This window comes from Jaculus jaculus, chromosome 19 (genome assembly GCF_020740685.1).
Source record: "Jaculus jaculus isolate mJacJac1 chromosome 19, mJacJac1.mat.Y.cur, whole genome shotgun sequence".
NCBI classification, from domain to species: domain Eukaryota; kingdom Metazoa; phylum Chordata; class Mammalia; order Rodentia; family Dipodidae; genus Jaculus; species Jaculus jaculus.
The window spans coordinates 61,037,900-61,052,284 of NC_059120.1; the positions used below are offsets into that span (position 1 = coordinate 61,037,900).

Sequence of the window (14,385 nt, forward strand, 5' to 3'; positions counted from 1 at the left end):
CTGAGGCTGTCCTCTGGCTGCCAAATGCACCTACATGCAGGCATACCCATATGCATACACCGCACTCCCCACATACACTAAAGCTAATGCAGAAATATTAAAAGCTCAAATTCTTGTTTTCCTGTGTTTGGATTTTTGTCAAAAGACCTTCTCTTTGCAAATAATAGGAATGATCTTATTTGGGCAAGACACGAATTTAAAAATATATATGTATATATTGTTTATTTATTTACTTGGGAGCAACAGAGAGAGAAAGAGGCGGGGGGGGGGGGGGAATGGGCACGCCAGGGCCTCCAGCCACTGCAAATGAACTTCAGACGTGTACGCCCCTTTGTGCATCTGGCTAATGTGGGTCCTGGGGATTTGAGCCTCGAACTGGCATCCTTAGGCCTCACAGGCAAGCGCTTAACCACTAAGCCATCTCTCCAGCCCAAGACATGAATTAAAAAAAAAAAAAAAAGGAATCTACAAGGACTACAATCAGGATGTAGGGCACTAGGGCTGTAGGAATTACTTAAGTCTTTTTTAGAGAGCCGCTTCCGTGAAGTCTTGGCTCAACACACCACTGTCCTTGTATCATTTTCTCAAAAAACTGCAAATCTAATCTTGGAAGGATAAAATCTTTCCAAAGTGGAGAGGGATAGTGGACATGTAAAACTTTCATTCTATGGCTGTTCTATGCTAAGGGGAGTTTAATGCTACTTTAAGTAGAAAATTAACAAAGCACTTGAAATTGTGGATGAGTATTTTCTAGGATTGAGAAGGTAGAACACACTTTCCAGTGTAAGACAATGGAGAAGCTTTGGTTTGGGTTACTTTACTTTTCTTTGTAAACATCAATGGTCACTGGTTCTCAGAAGATTTGTATCACCAACTGTTAGAATGAAGGTAGCAAGCCGAGCGTGGTGGCGCACGCCTTTGATCCCAGCACTCGGGAGGCAGAGGTAGGAGGATTGCCATGAGTTCAAGGGCACCCTGAGACTCCATAGTGAATTCCAGGTCAGCCTGAGCTAGAGTGAGACCCTACCTCAAAACACCCCCCCCCAAAAAAAAAAAAAAAAAAAAGAATGAAGGTGGTAGACCCAAGTTCCCAAGTTGAAATCCTGGCAGAAGATGGCCATTCATGGGACCTGAATCAAGCCTGTCACATCAACTATGACAAAATATACCTTGCCAAAATGCAGACACATGGAAGCTTAAAATACCATCTCCAATTATGGTTCAACTACTGGCCTACATTAGACAAAAACATCCCAATATACCTTCTGTACAAGTAATTCCTTCACTATTCAAATGTATTTAATTCCCATGTTCAAACAGAAGTATATCAACTGGAAGGGAGTGTGAGGTAGGTACTTTTTGGGAGCAGTAGTCAACTGTGTTGCCAAAATGATGCATATTTTTGATCTTACCTTTGTTCAGAACTAGCTGTAAGTAAATCAGAATTCCTTCTTCCCCATGACCAGTTATATGATAAAAATATTGGATAACCCCAGTTATAAGATTAGTTTTTAGCTAGGCCTACATGACTATATAATCCCAGTTGAGCTATGAGGATCACAAGTTCAAGGTCAGCCTGTATAATTCTTACGTAAATAAAAAGTAAAATGCTGGGTAGGGATGTGGCTTCGAGGTAGAGTCCTTGACTAGGATGCATAAGACCCTAAGTTCAGCCCACAAACAACAAAAACCTGTTTAAATTCTAGTCCTTTGGCGCATGCCTTTAATCCCAGCACTCGGGAGGTAGAGGCAGGCAAATCACCACGAGTTCAAGGCCACCCTGAGACTACATTGTGAATTCCAGGTCAGCCTGGGTTAAAGTGAGACCCTACATTGCAGAACAATAGCAACAAAACTCTAGTGCATTGGCTCTCTTAGGCTTATTATTATTTTAATTTTAGAAGACTCAACTTAGGTTTTCAAATACTTAAATTCCTTTTTTGAAAGGATAACAGTTACGTTTGATGTTACGTATTTCAGTAAAGAATAATGTTTAAACTCTAACAGGCATCTGAAAACACCCAGAATTCATTTAGTATTGTTAAAAAACACTTTAATTAAAAATTACATCTTACATACAGGTGTTATTCCAAGAAGTTTCATTCCATTGGCTAGGACAGAACGTACAGCTTTGAACAGATGAAGTCTGGCCTAAAAAATAAAAAACCAGAATTACTGAATGTTCAATAACACACACTAATCAGAAAAGAATGGTTTTTAAAACATGGTCTAAATATACCTGGAAACTCTAGGCAAGAGGAAATCCACTCTAGTATACCTTACAAAAAGAGTGGTTCTGAAAAGTTGTGGACTATAAGTGAAAGAAATTGTTTTAACACCCACTCTAGGAAAATGTATTTCCCTACATTTGAAAGCATATAAACATTGATTTTTCTAGCCTGGTACTATTTATTATTAGAGTTAGAATGTGTATTGCTGTGGTTAACAGAATGCTATTTCAGAAAGCCTTACAAGAGTGTTACTATGAATATTCTGTACTATTGGTCTGAGCTAAAAGGACAACAGATGTTCACCATGCCATACCCCAGCCACGTCAGGAGGCCTGTCTTTTACCTGAGACTACAGGATAACAGACATTCACCATGCCATACCCCAGGCACATTAGGAGGACTGTCTTTTATCTGAGACTATGGGATAAAGGACATTCACCATGCCATACCCCAGCCACATCAGGAGGACTGTCTTTTATCTGGAGTTTTCTGTGTGCTGCAGCTGCAAGATGACTGAAACCGGAAAAGAAATCATGGTAAAGACCATGAGTTTGATACCTAATTCTACTAACTTAGCTTCAATAATGACTAGAATCAAAGGAGGAATCTAAAGTTATAAAGCTGAGATAAATTTATTGTGTAAAGTAAAACACAGTAAACATGAATTTTAAGAGTTTAGACTTGGTTCTACTAAGTGGTAAATTCCTAAGATTATGATTTCAATGTATGATTTCTGGGTTTAAACAGACATGTACACACTGCTGCTTCTTGAAATCAACTTTCCTGTGATGTGGCAGCAAGTGCCACAAAAATGCTCAGGACATTTGTTGAATTAAGTGATATTTCACTAGACTGCTGCTTCACTTCTCTTTGTATAATGAGAATGTGCAGGACTGTGAGTTCTACGCTAGCAAATCCTGTCTCCTCAACAACAACAAAAAATGGGAGACAAGGTAAAAAATATAATCACAACATCTCAGTAAGCCTGGCTGTAGTAAAGCTTGAATCAAAATAATAAAACTTAAGATGATACAGCTGGTGCTATACAAGAGTAGATTCAATCAATGTCTAGTGAAAGCTTTAAAAATAACCTTCTATCAAAGGGTCATTGACCATTCATTAGCCCAGAGCTAAGAGCTGAGTGATTTTTTTTCCTGCCTAGAACTATTTTATGAACCTTACTGTCCTAAGTCTTGATGGCCAAAAGGCCTAAACACGTATCATTTCTCATCCCTCCATCTATAATGTTCTCATACTTTTTCCTCTCTCCCAGCTACCTGCTTCTCTGCTTAGTATCTATTGCTTTCCCCTGAGAAGCCCACTCTGATCTCTTAAAGCTGGCTGCACTGACATCTTTCACAACACAAATGGGACGGTGCTGTAACTAACTACCTATGTTGGTTATCTATTCATTTGACTAAAGCGAATGTACCTTGTGTCACTGAGTCAATAAGTGGATGAACATGGCTTGTTAAGTGGCAAAAATGAAGAACAGCTAGAACTTACAGCAAAAGCACATTAATTTTTAGGACAAGAAACTTCAATGAAAGAAAGCAGCTAGATTACTTAGTTACCTTAGAGTTAAAAGGTAACGAACGATATGCTTGGGCTGAAGGTCCTGAGATGATCTGTAAAGCACCTCGTCAAACCTAAAGGGAGGATGAATAGGTGGCAGAGCTAATAATGTTAAGATGCTGAACACCGGGGAGGCACTGAGAGGAGCAGCAGATGTGGAAACACACAGCAAATGCCCATTCTTCCATACAAACTCCTTGATAGCATGAATTGTCTAAGCCGTCCTGATCTCTCAGGCCTCATCAAGAGCAAAGTTTTAAATCTTGGCTGTTAAAATGACTACAGTCAGCCTTCAGCCATGTTGAAGAACATAATCTAAACTAGTTAAATGCACTCTCAAGGCTAAGGAAATCAGGATGGTTTCTTTTCTCTCACAAATTAGCAATGCGAGTAAATTTTATCATCACAGGAATGCACTAACCACTGTGTGGCAGTTAAGGAAGACTGTCTTCTTTACAGCTGCTTCCTTGTCCACCAACCCTGCTAAAGTCCAATACAGCCCCAGCTTTGGATGCGTAAACTGACTCAAGTCCTCACTTTCCCCAAAGTTTTTACTTTGTCTCAGGATCTCTGGCAGGGCTGTTCTGAGGGTGAAGTAAAACAACACACATAAAAGTATCCCTTACACGGATGTTTAATAAATGTTTAAGAACAACTAGAGACCAGTTTCTGCTGACAAGTCTGTAAGGTGTCTGTGAGAGTGCATACACCCACTATGAGGCACCGCATAAAGGTAGGGATCTTTATTTCTTTATTACAGAGAAAGAAACAATGTGCTTTTCAGAACCACAGGATCATGCTCTTATCAGGCCTCAAAGTCTGAGACAATAGACTAGAGATGCTAGGTATGTCTGCTATTTTAGCAGTCATTTTTAAGACGCAAAGGTTGACTAACTGGCACATGAATCGGTGAGGGTCCTTTTACATTGAAACCACCACAGACCCACAGACTTAATCTCAAAAAGCAGCCACTTTCTGGGCATAACTGGGGGGAAGATACAGAGGCAGAAGGCAACCACTGGCCTACTGACTAGAGGTCGGTCAACATAAACACCAACTCCTAACTTGTACTGCAGAACCAGACGTGGATACCAGAACTCCTACCTGAGCAGATGCTGAAGAATGGAAACAGACTGTGGCTCTTGTAAACAAGTAGTATTGAAGTCATTCAGGTAGCCACATCCAAAAGTCTCTTCCAAACTGTTACCAAAAGTTAAAGTTAAAAACATCAAAGTATCAGTGCTTCAAAGGGAAACAGCTACATGTGATGGACATTATCTCAGATTATAAATACTTGGTCTCTTTAATACAGCTCCCAGATTTTGATGCCAAAACTGACTCTCATCCTCAATTTCCCATAAGTTTTTCCTTTGTCTCAGAAAATTCTCTGAGGGTATAACGCAACTTACATAAAAGCACTCCTTACATGGATGCTTAATAAGTGTTTAAGATCAACTGGGGGGATAAAAAAAGAACAACTGGAGGTCTGCTGTACTTTATTTTTAACTAGTGTTTGGTACATGTTACAAATACCCAGAAAAGAGGGTCTACTACTGCTCTCAAAATGCAACGCATGTCCCAGCATGATGGGACAGTGGCAAGCTTCCCGGCAGCCTCTTCTCACCTATGGAGACGTGCATGTGTGTACTGAAGGAAGACTCCTGTGTCCCCACGACTTTGGAAAACACGATCCCAGCAGAACTGATAGTCAGATAAGAGTAAGCCTCTGAAGTCCTAAAATGGGAGCAAACTGTTAGCCCTGCGATTGGCTCCAGCACCAGACACAAAGGTCTCAGAGGAAGCAGTTGTAACAGACCTGAATGATGAGCGCTGCAAGCCCGAGCTTCTCTGCAGTCTCCTCTGGACACTCCAGAGCTTTAGTTGCTGAAAGAAACCAAGGAAGGTGGCTACCTTCAGCCCCGTTGTGGGTCACAGGGGAGGACAACCTGCCAAACACCTACACTCACAGTGGGGACTTTATACGACAGTTACATTTCCCCTGCCCACCTGTAAGGGAAGAAGTATGAATTTATTTTTGCAAATACCCTTGGTAAGATGTTAGATATAGTTGATACTTATTTTTCCAAGGATGAAGGTTAAATAATCATATGACTTATAAGGAGTTCACAGGGTGATAGGGACAGAGACTGGCACAGAGAAGGACTAAGTTCACATCGTTCAGACTGTTAAATCAAAAACTGAGGAGCAAGTCCAGAGACTCTAGCCCTCACATCAGTAGTAAGGCACACTGTGAAAGCTCAGTGACATCATTTAAGACACTTTCTCAGTAAGAAAATAGATTTACTCTTGATGGAAGCCATGTTCTGAAGCATCCTCGTTTGAATCTCATTTAAAACATCTTCCAGAAAAGTGACGTCTCCTCTCCGTGTTCTCATTCCCTGCACTATTCCAAACGGTACATGCTGGCACCTGAAGCAGAGGTATTTGTCAACCAACAGTTAAGGAGGTAGTGATAGGAGTATATCCTAATACCCTTTCAGAGATTAGTTTGGACTTTAAACCTTGTGATAAAGTTTTAAGAAATCAGTAAGTCAGGTATGGTGGCACATGGCCATAATCTCAGCACCTGGGAGTCAGAGGAAGATCAGGAGGTCAAGGTCATCCTCAACTCTGTAGAAAATTCCAGGCAGGGCCAGAGAGATGGCTTAGTGGTTAAGGCACTTGCCAGTAAAGCCTAAGGGTTTGACTCTCCAGATAGACTAGATGCACAAGGTGATGCAAGTGGAAGGCTGCACATGTGCACAAAATGGTACAGGCACCTAGAGTTCGACTGCAGTGGCTGGAGGCCCTGGTATACCAATTCTCTCTCTCACAAAAAAATGTTAAAAAAAAAAAAAGAAAATTTCAGGCCACCCTGGGCTATGGCAACCTATCTCAAAAACAAGAATAACAACACAACAAATAACAGAAACCCAGAAAAACAAAAAATGAGATGTGATTTGTTGCAGTCCACTACACATATCAGGCAGTTTCATTTTACTGAGATTACTACTAGAATGTAATTAAGGAAGAGGATATGGAGATAACCTTGAAAACTGAAGCATGCTTATCAGGACATGCATTAATACAAAATCAAGTCTGCTACTTGGTGGTCAGACCTCAAAGACCTGAATGCAGCCTCTTTGGTTACAATTTGAGGTGAGGCTTACTTGAAGTACCTGACTGAGGAGTGGCCAGGAACCACATGGATGTTACCTTTCTGCCCAGTCACAGCCCATGATCTTCAGTATCTGGAACACTTGCTGGAAATGCTTTTGTTGTCCTTTATCTGTCTTGGAAGAAAACATTTAAAACTTAAAACTGACAAATTAATAAAAATAAGCTAGACTTAAATCAACATATAATTAAATCAACATATTAGAGTTTTGACAGACTAAAGTCACTGATATATATTCATTTAAAAATCTTTAAAAAGGGCTGGAGAGATGGCTTAGCGGTTAAGCGCTTGCCTGTGAAGCCTAAGGACCCCGGTTCGAGGCTCGGTTTCCCAGGTCCCACGTTAGCCAGATGCACAAGGGGGCGCACGCGTCTGGAGTTCATTTGCAGAGGCTGGAGGCCCTGGCGCACCCATTCTCTCTCTCTCCCTCTATCTGTCTTTCTCTCTATGTCTGTCGCTCTCAAAAATCTTTAAAAATATTTTTATTTATTTGAGAGAAAGAGGCAGAGAAAAAGAGAGAGAAAATATGGGCAAGCCAGGACTTCTAGCCACTGCAAATGAACTCCAGGTACATGCACCACCATGTATAACTGGCTTATGTGGGTCCTGGGGAATTGAGCCTGGGTCCTTTGGCTTTGCAGGCAAGCACCTTAACTGTTGAGCCATCTTTCCTGCCCTTATGTATTTAGTTTTATTTTGTTTTGGTTTGTTTTTGAGACAGGGTCTCACTCAAGCTCAGACTGACCTGTTACTCACTCTGTACCCCAGACTGGCCTCAAACACACATGAGTGCATATAAGAAAATGGTGAGATTTGAGTAAGGTTTCTATAAATGTCATTTTCCTGATTTTGACCAAGTATTACTTATATGAACTTTTCATTTTTTAGTCTTCTCAAAAATTTTAAACAGATGTTGCACCTAAGGACACTTAAGAATTTTCTCTGTATTTTGAAAAAAAATTTTTTTCATACTCTTTTAATGTGGTTTCCAATGAATGTCTCTGTAGTTTTCATGAGGTAGGGGTGATGATTACTTACCACATAAATCATCGCATCAAAATTATACTTGTCCATTCGATCTAGAGCAGCTGCAATATCTCTGAAAAAATGGGTTGTAATTACTTTTATCTTCTTAGCAGTGGTGAGACTTTTCTAAGAATTCCTGTCTTCCCACACAGCCTGGAATGTATGAACCATGCCTGTATTGTTCTAGTACACCAGCACAGACAGTATCAGCAACACTAGTTTTAGAAAAGGCAGTTAACAAATCATCTATGAAGTGTAGTTAAAAAAAACACCAAAAATAAATAAGCAAAAGCTCTAGAACAAGTATCAAAACAGTAAAATAGCTTTGGGCAAATTCCGCATGGATGAATGGTTTACAATATCTAAGCCTCTGCAGATATCTGATCACGTTCCTGCATCATTACAATGCAGGCAATGAAGCAGCTACAAAAGGCATCTTTAAAACTGTGTTACTCGGTGCACTGAAAACCCGTATGATCTTAGATAAAAATTCTACTTGGCTTTTAAATTCTGATTGAAGAAAAAATTCTTAGTTTGTACATGTATGAAATAATGAAAACTGATAAGTTATTAAATTTTAAGTCAAAGATTATCACAATATTGAGACTGAAAGTTGAAAGTATTTTGGTTGATAACACGACACTAGGAGGTCTTGTGTCATACCAACTATGGGAACTTGGGGTAACAGAGCAGAACAGAAGATGAGAGGACTAGAGTTACTGAGGCAGAGGGGCATGGTTTCTGTACTGCCCAGCCAGACTGATCCTACCACAGACAAACACTTTCCTTCAAGCCAGGGAGCTTTCCCCAGACTAATGCAGCACCTGCCATAGCTGACTGGGAAATGCCTGGGAGGTCACTAGTAGGACAGCTCTCTGGCCTCCTCTATCTAACAGCAAGGCACATGCTGCCTCACGAGTGGGTCTCTACCTTTAAGGGATGCTCTTTGTGAACACTGAGTTGAAGACTGCGTAATGCAGCCACTAAAGCTGGTGCTTTGCCTTCTGTATACCTCCTTATTGCAGAAGCCATCACCTGAGCCCAACTAGGGTCACCTTAACCTCCCAACCAGTGTCACTCAGATGTGGCTGTGAGTACTGGAAAGAATCCTGACTGACTGCTGCAAAACAGACATGAGTGCACACTGGACAGGAAAGCGCGAGCGTGGAACTACAAAACTGACAGCGAACCTGCCAGCCAGAGCAAGCTACTCTCCCTATACCTGCTAAGTCAAGGTACAAGGACATGCAGTGCCATGAAACCTGGCTCTCTGCCACCACAATAATAAGTGAGCAGGTCTACCACATCCCTTCTCAGCCCTCTTGTGGAAAGTTCACTCCCTTACAGAGGGGCTGGTTTCAACCTGCTAGGAGGCAAGGGGACCTAGACTAGGAAACTAGCAGGTGAAGTCTAAACCTTCAGAAGCTGCTCATCTGAAAGGTCACAGAGGGTTGCTTGGAGTGTTCGCTTACCAGTCTTCTCTCTACCTGTGAACTCGGACACAGATCAGACTCCTAGGGAAGGAGAAATCACAGCTTCCCACTGAGAGAAAAACTTGGACCACTAGCTTCTATTTCATTATTACAGGTGTTGGTTTGTATGCATATTTTGGATATTTGGTTTAATGTTTATTGCATATGTGTGTGTAAGTGTGGGCGTGCATATGCCACTGCAAATGTGCAGGTTAACAAAACAACTTTCAGTCTTCACTCCATTTGGTTTTGGCCCAAGCTGCTGGGAAATTCTCCTGTCTCTACCTCCCATTTCAACACAGGCATGGGATTATATAGCCCACCAAAGTTTCTGGCTTTTTTTTTGGTTTATCAGAAAAAGGTCTCACTCTAGCTCAGGCTGACCTGGATTTCATTATGTAGTCTCAAGGTGGCATTGAACTCACGGTGATCCTCCTACCTCTGCCTCTGAGTGCTGGGATATGTGCCACCATGCCTGGCTAAGTTTCTGGATTTTTACATGGAATCTCAGGATCTGAATTCAAGTATCATGGGTTACAGCAGGAACTTAGTACAAGGAGCCATCTCCCCAGCCCTATGTGAGACTTTTTTTTTAAAAAATAATTTTTATTTTGATTTATTTGCAAGCAGAGAGAGAAAGAAGAGAGATAGACAGAGAGAGAATGGGCATGCCAGGGCCTATAGCCACTGCAAATGAACTCCAGATGCATGTGCCTCTTGTGCTTCTGGCTTATGTGGGTCCTGGGGAGCTGAACCTGGGTCCTTTGGCTTTGCAGGCAAATGCCTTAACCACAAAGCCACCTCTCCAGCCCACTATGTGAGTTTTTAATTTTGACCAATTTTGTCTTTGTTTTTGACTTGTTTTGTAGTTTAGTTTACCTAAATCAATTTTTTTTATATATCAAGTTGTAATTTTGTATATTAATTGTCAAGCCACTGTGTTTCAACATGTACCTCACTAGAAAAGACCTTTAGATTGTCCGTCACTTTCCTTCACCTACAAAAATCTTCTGCATTTCAGCATGCGCAATAGTTTCCCTACAGCCCATCATAACTCCAACCTATCTAATGTCCTAACCATACTTTACTGACATCCCAACTGCTTCTTCATTTCACTACTTAAATGCTAATGCACTTTATTCTAAATAATCTATAAACCTTCCCTAAACCATATGCCAATACAAAAGGGTCTCCAACACCAAGATCAGATAAAAAACTGGAGGAAGACACCACTACATCTCCCCTCCCCTTCTGCCCACCAAATGGTTACCAGTAACACAATTCCTGACATATCAACCAATCAAGGTCCTCCATATATATCTAGGCTTAATTAAAAAGCCCATTCCAGGCTGGAGAGATGGCTTAGCAGTTAAGATGCTTGCCTATGATGCCTTAAGGACCCAGGATTGATTCCCCAGGACCCATGTAAGCCAGATGCACAATGTTGTGCATGTGTCTGGATTTTGTTTACAGTGGACAGACATCCTGTGCACATCCATTCTTTCTATATGCTTCTCTCTTTCAAGTAAATAAATAAATAAAATTTTAAAAAAAGCTCATTCCAACTGGATGCCTAATTTACATTTCCAGAGTGATAAGAAAAACCAATCCAAGTTACCATGTATACTATTTTCTTATACTTAAATTGTAACTGACAGTAAATAGAAACCTAATATTTTTAAAATATAGAAGTTATTTATAACCTGCCATAGGATAGGGTATCAGTTTGGAGGATAAAATGACTATTTTATGTTAATTTTGGGACACAGACCATGGAGTCAATATACACGAGGTGTCTGCCCTCAGACGAACCTGGTCACATAGAGAGAAGTCCCATCAGCTCGCATCACAGTGCACGCAGCAGAGGGGTCACCGTTCCCAGAAAGATCTACAACAGCACTTCCTTTTCTAGAAACACAGAAAGGAAACTGTGAAGCAGCATCATAAACAAGGCTTTGGGAGATACAGTATTTCTGACGTCCTCACAGGGCCAGAGGTACTCTACTGCCCCGGAGTTGTAATCAGCAGCGTCAAGTTAGGCTAGGACATGGAGGTGCACGCAGTTAATCCCAGCACTTGGGAGGCAGAGGTAAGAGAATCACTGTGAGTTCAAGGTCACTCTGAGACTACATAGTGAATTCTAGGTCAGCCTGGGTTAGAGTGAAGCCCTACTACAACCCCCCCCCCAAAAAAACAAAACAAAACAAAAAAACCCAAAAAGTAACATATCCAAACTGGAAAAGAAGTTAAATTGTGATTGTTTCCAAGCAACACAATATTATATATGGAGACATTGAATACCTCACCAAAGGAAAATAAACAAAACTGTCAGAATAAACTTTATAACCTTGCAGGATACAAAGTCATCAAATAGCAGTACACATTAACACATTAATAATGTGAGTAAAATCAAGACAACAACCTCTATTTTACTAATATCAATTTTTAAAAATACTTAGGAATCATTTAGCCATGGAGATGAACCATCTGTACACTGAACACTATAAAGCATTGATGAAAGAAATGGAGACACAAGTAATTAGAAAGATTACTCCTGTGTTCATGGACTGGAAGAAAAAAATTTTAAATGGGTATACCATCAAATATACAGATTCAATACAGTCCCTGTGAAAAGTCAAGAACTCACGGCAATCCTCCTACCTCTGCCTCCCGAGTGCTGGGATTAAAGGTGTGTGGCCCTGTACCTGGCTAGCCAAAGCAATCTTGAGCAGAGAGAACAAAGCTAGAGACATCACACTGCCTTCTTCAAATCTACTATGAAGCCATGGTAACCAGAACAGTAATGTACAGAAGAACAGACATAGACCAGTCCGAGACAACAGAGCCAAGATCAAAACCTGCACAATGTCAGCTGACCTTCATGCAAGGTGCCAGCATTACATAGTAAGAGGACACTCCAGAAATGTAACCTTGGCCAGGTGTGGGGGCACATGCTTTTAATCCCAGCACTCAGGAGGCAGAGGTAGGAAAGCAGACCATTGTGAGATCAAGGGTAGCATAGAGCTACATAGTGAATTCCAGGTCAGCCTGGGCTAGAATGAGACCCTACCTCAAAAACAAACAAACAAACAAAAACAAAAAAAAGAAATGCAATCTGGAAAACTGAGTATCTAACTGCAGAAAAAAGAAAGTGGGTGGTGGGGGGGAGCGGGAGAGATGGCTTAGCTGTTAAGGCATTTGCCTGCAAAGCCAAGGGACCTTGGTTCAATTCCCCAAGACCCACACAAGCCACATGCATAAGGGGGCACACACATCTAGAATTTGTTTGCAGTGGCTGGAGGCCCTGGCATGCCCATTCTCTCTCCCTCTTTCTCTCTCAAATAAATAAATAAATAAATAATAAAGTAAAAAAAAATGATGAAAAAAAGGAAAAAAGAAATTGGACCTTTACCCTACATACAAAAATCAATACAGAGCTGGAGAGATGGCCTAGTGGTTACAGCCTGCAAAGCCTAAGGAGCCGAATTAGATTCCCAGGACCCACATAAAGCCAAATGTACAAGTGGCACATGCACCTGGAGTCTGTTTGCAGTGGCTGTAGGCTCTGGTGTGCCATTCTCTCTGTCTCTCTTCTCTCTCTGCTTGCAAATAAATAAATAAATAAATAAATAAATAAATACATGTATTTTAAAAAATCAACTCAAGGGCTGGAGAGATGGCTTAGTGGTTAAGGTGCATGCCTGCTAAGTGTAAGGACCCCGGTTCAATTCTCCAGGTCCTACATAAGCCAGATGCATGTGGTGGTTCATGCATCTGGAGTTCGTTTGCAGTTGCTAGAGGCCCTGGCGCTCTTTCTCTCTGTCCCCCTCTCTGTCTCTATAAATAAAGAAATAAAAATAAAATCTTTAAAAAAAAAAAAGCTGCATTTAACAACTTTTAAAAATGATAGCCTTAGCTGGGCATGCTGGCGCACACCTTTAATCCCAGCACTTGGAAGGCAGAGGTAGGAGGATCACCATGAGCTCAAGGCCACCCTGAGACTGAATAGTGAATTCCAGATCAGCCTGGGCTAGACTGAAACCCTACCATAACAAAAACAAACAAACAAACAAACAAAAAAACCCAAACAAACAAGCACAAAAAAGCCAGGCGTGGTGGCACAGGCCTTTAATCCCAGCACTTGGGAGGCAGAGGTAGGAGGACTGCAAAGAGTTTGAGGCCACCCTGAGACTGCATATATAGTGAATTCCAGATCAGCCTGAGCTAAATGAGACCCTACCTTGAAAATAATATGTATCTATATCTCAACTCAAAATGGAATAAAAACCTAAAGACACAAAATTATTTAAAAAAAACTATTAGAAGACTTTGCAAATTAATACCACAATAACAGTTAAATACATGCATGCACCAAGTATTAACAAGGATGCAGAGAAAAAGAACTGTGCTCAGAGAAAGAAGCTAGACACAACAACCACTGCATGGCTACATTTACTGAACTCATAAGCAAGATAAATGGTAGTTTCCAGGGGCGGGGCGGGGGGAGATGTGAGCTAAAGGGCAAAAAGTTGCAGTTAGATAGAAAGAGTAGGTTCTAGATCTGCTGGACAGGATGGTGACATTAATAACAATGCACGTTCACTGTCATTTAAGAAAAGACAGTATTATTTTTTGGGGGGGGGCTTTTTTGAGGCAGGGTTTCACTCTAGCCCAGGCTGATCTGGAACTCACTCTGTAGTTCCAGGCAGGCCTTAAGCTCATGATGATACTCCCACTTTAGATTCCCAAGTATTGGAATTAAAGGCATATGCTACCATGTGCAGCTCCAGAAATGATTTTAATTATTTATTTCTGTGTGGGAAGTTGGACACCAGGACTTCTTGGTGCTCCAAACCAACATCAGATGTTTGTGACACTTTCTATGTACAGCTTACATGAGTGC

General features: G+C 41.0%; 1 protein-coding gene across 7 annotated transcripts in view; it reads right to left on the reverse strand.

Annotated features, from left to right (window-relative positions):
- Nucleotides 1-2,036: 2,036 nt before the first annotated feature.
- Rars2 (arginyl-tRNA synthetase 2, mitochondrial) overlaps nt 2,037-14,385 on the reverse strand; it is a 36,075-nt gene continuing 23,726 nt past the window's right edge. For 4 of the 7 annotated variants that reach the window (XM_045138864.1, XM_045138860.1, XM_045138858.1 and 1 more), the window contains 10 exons: nt 11,295-11,390; nt 8,023-8,083; nt 7,023-7,099; nt 6,112-6,236; nt 5,623-5,690; nt 5,431-5,540; nt 4,911-5,006; nt 3,806-3,880; nt 2,671-2,744; nt 2,037-2,151 (listed from right to left, as the gene is read on the reverse strand). In XM_045138864.1, coding sequence (XP_044994799.1) covers nt 2,072-2,151; nt 2,671-2,744; nt 3,806-3,880; nt 4,911-5,006; nt 5,431-5,540; nt 5,623-5,690; nt 6,112-6,236; nt 7,023-7,099; nt 8,023-8,083; nt 11,295-11,390 — 862 coding nt within the window. In that variant the 3' untranslated portion in view covers nt 2,037-2,071. The remainder of the gene's footprint in view (nt 2,152-2,670; nt 2,745-3,805; nt 3,881-4,910; nt 5,007-5,430; nt 5,541-5,622; nt 5,691-6,111; nt 6,237-7,022; nt 7,100-8,022; nt 8,084-11,294; nt 11,391-14,385) is intronic. The other 3 variants (XM_045138861.1, XM_045138859.1, XM_045138863.1) reach the window with 2 other exon arrangements.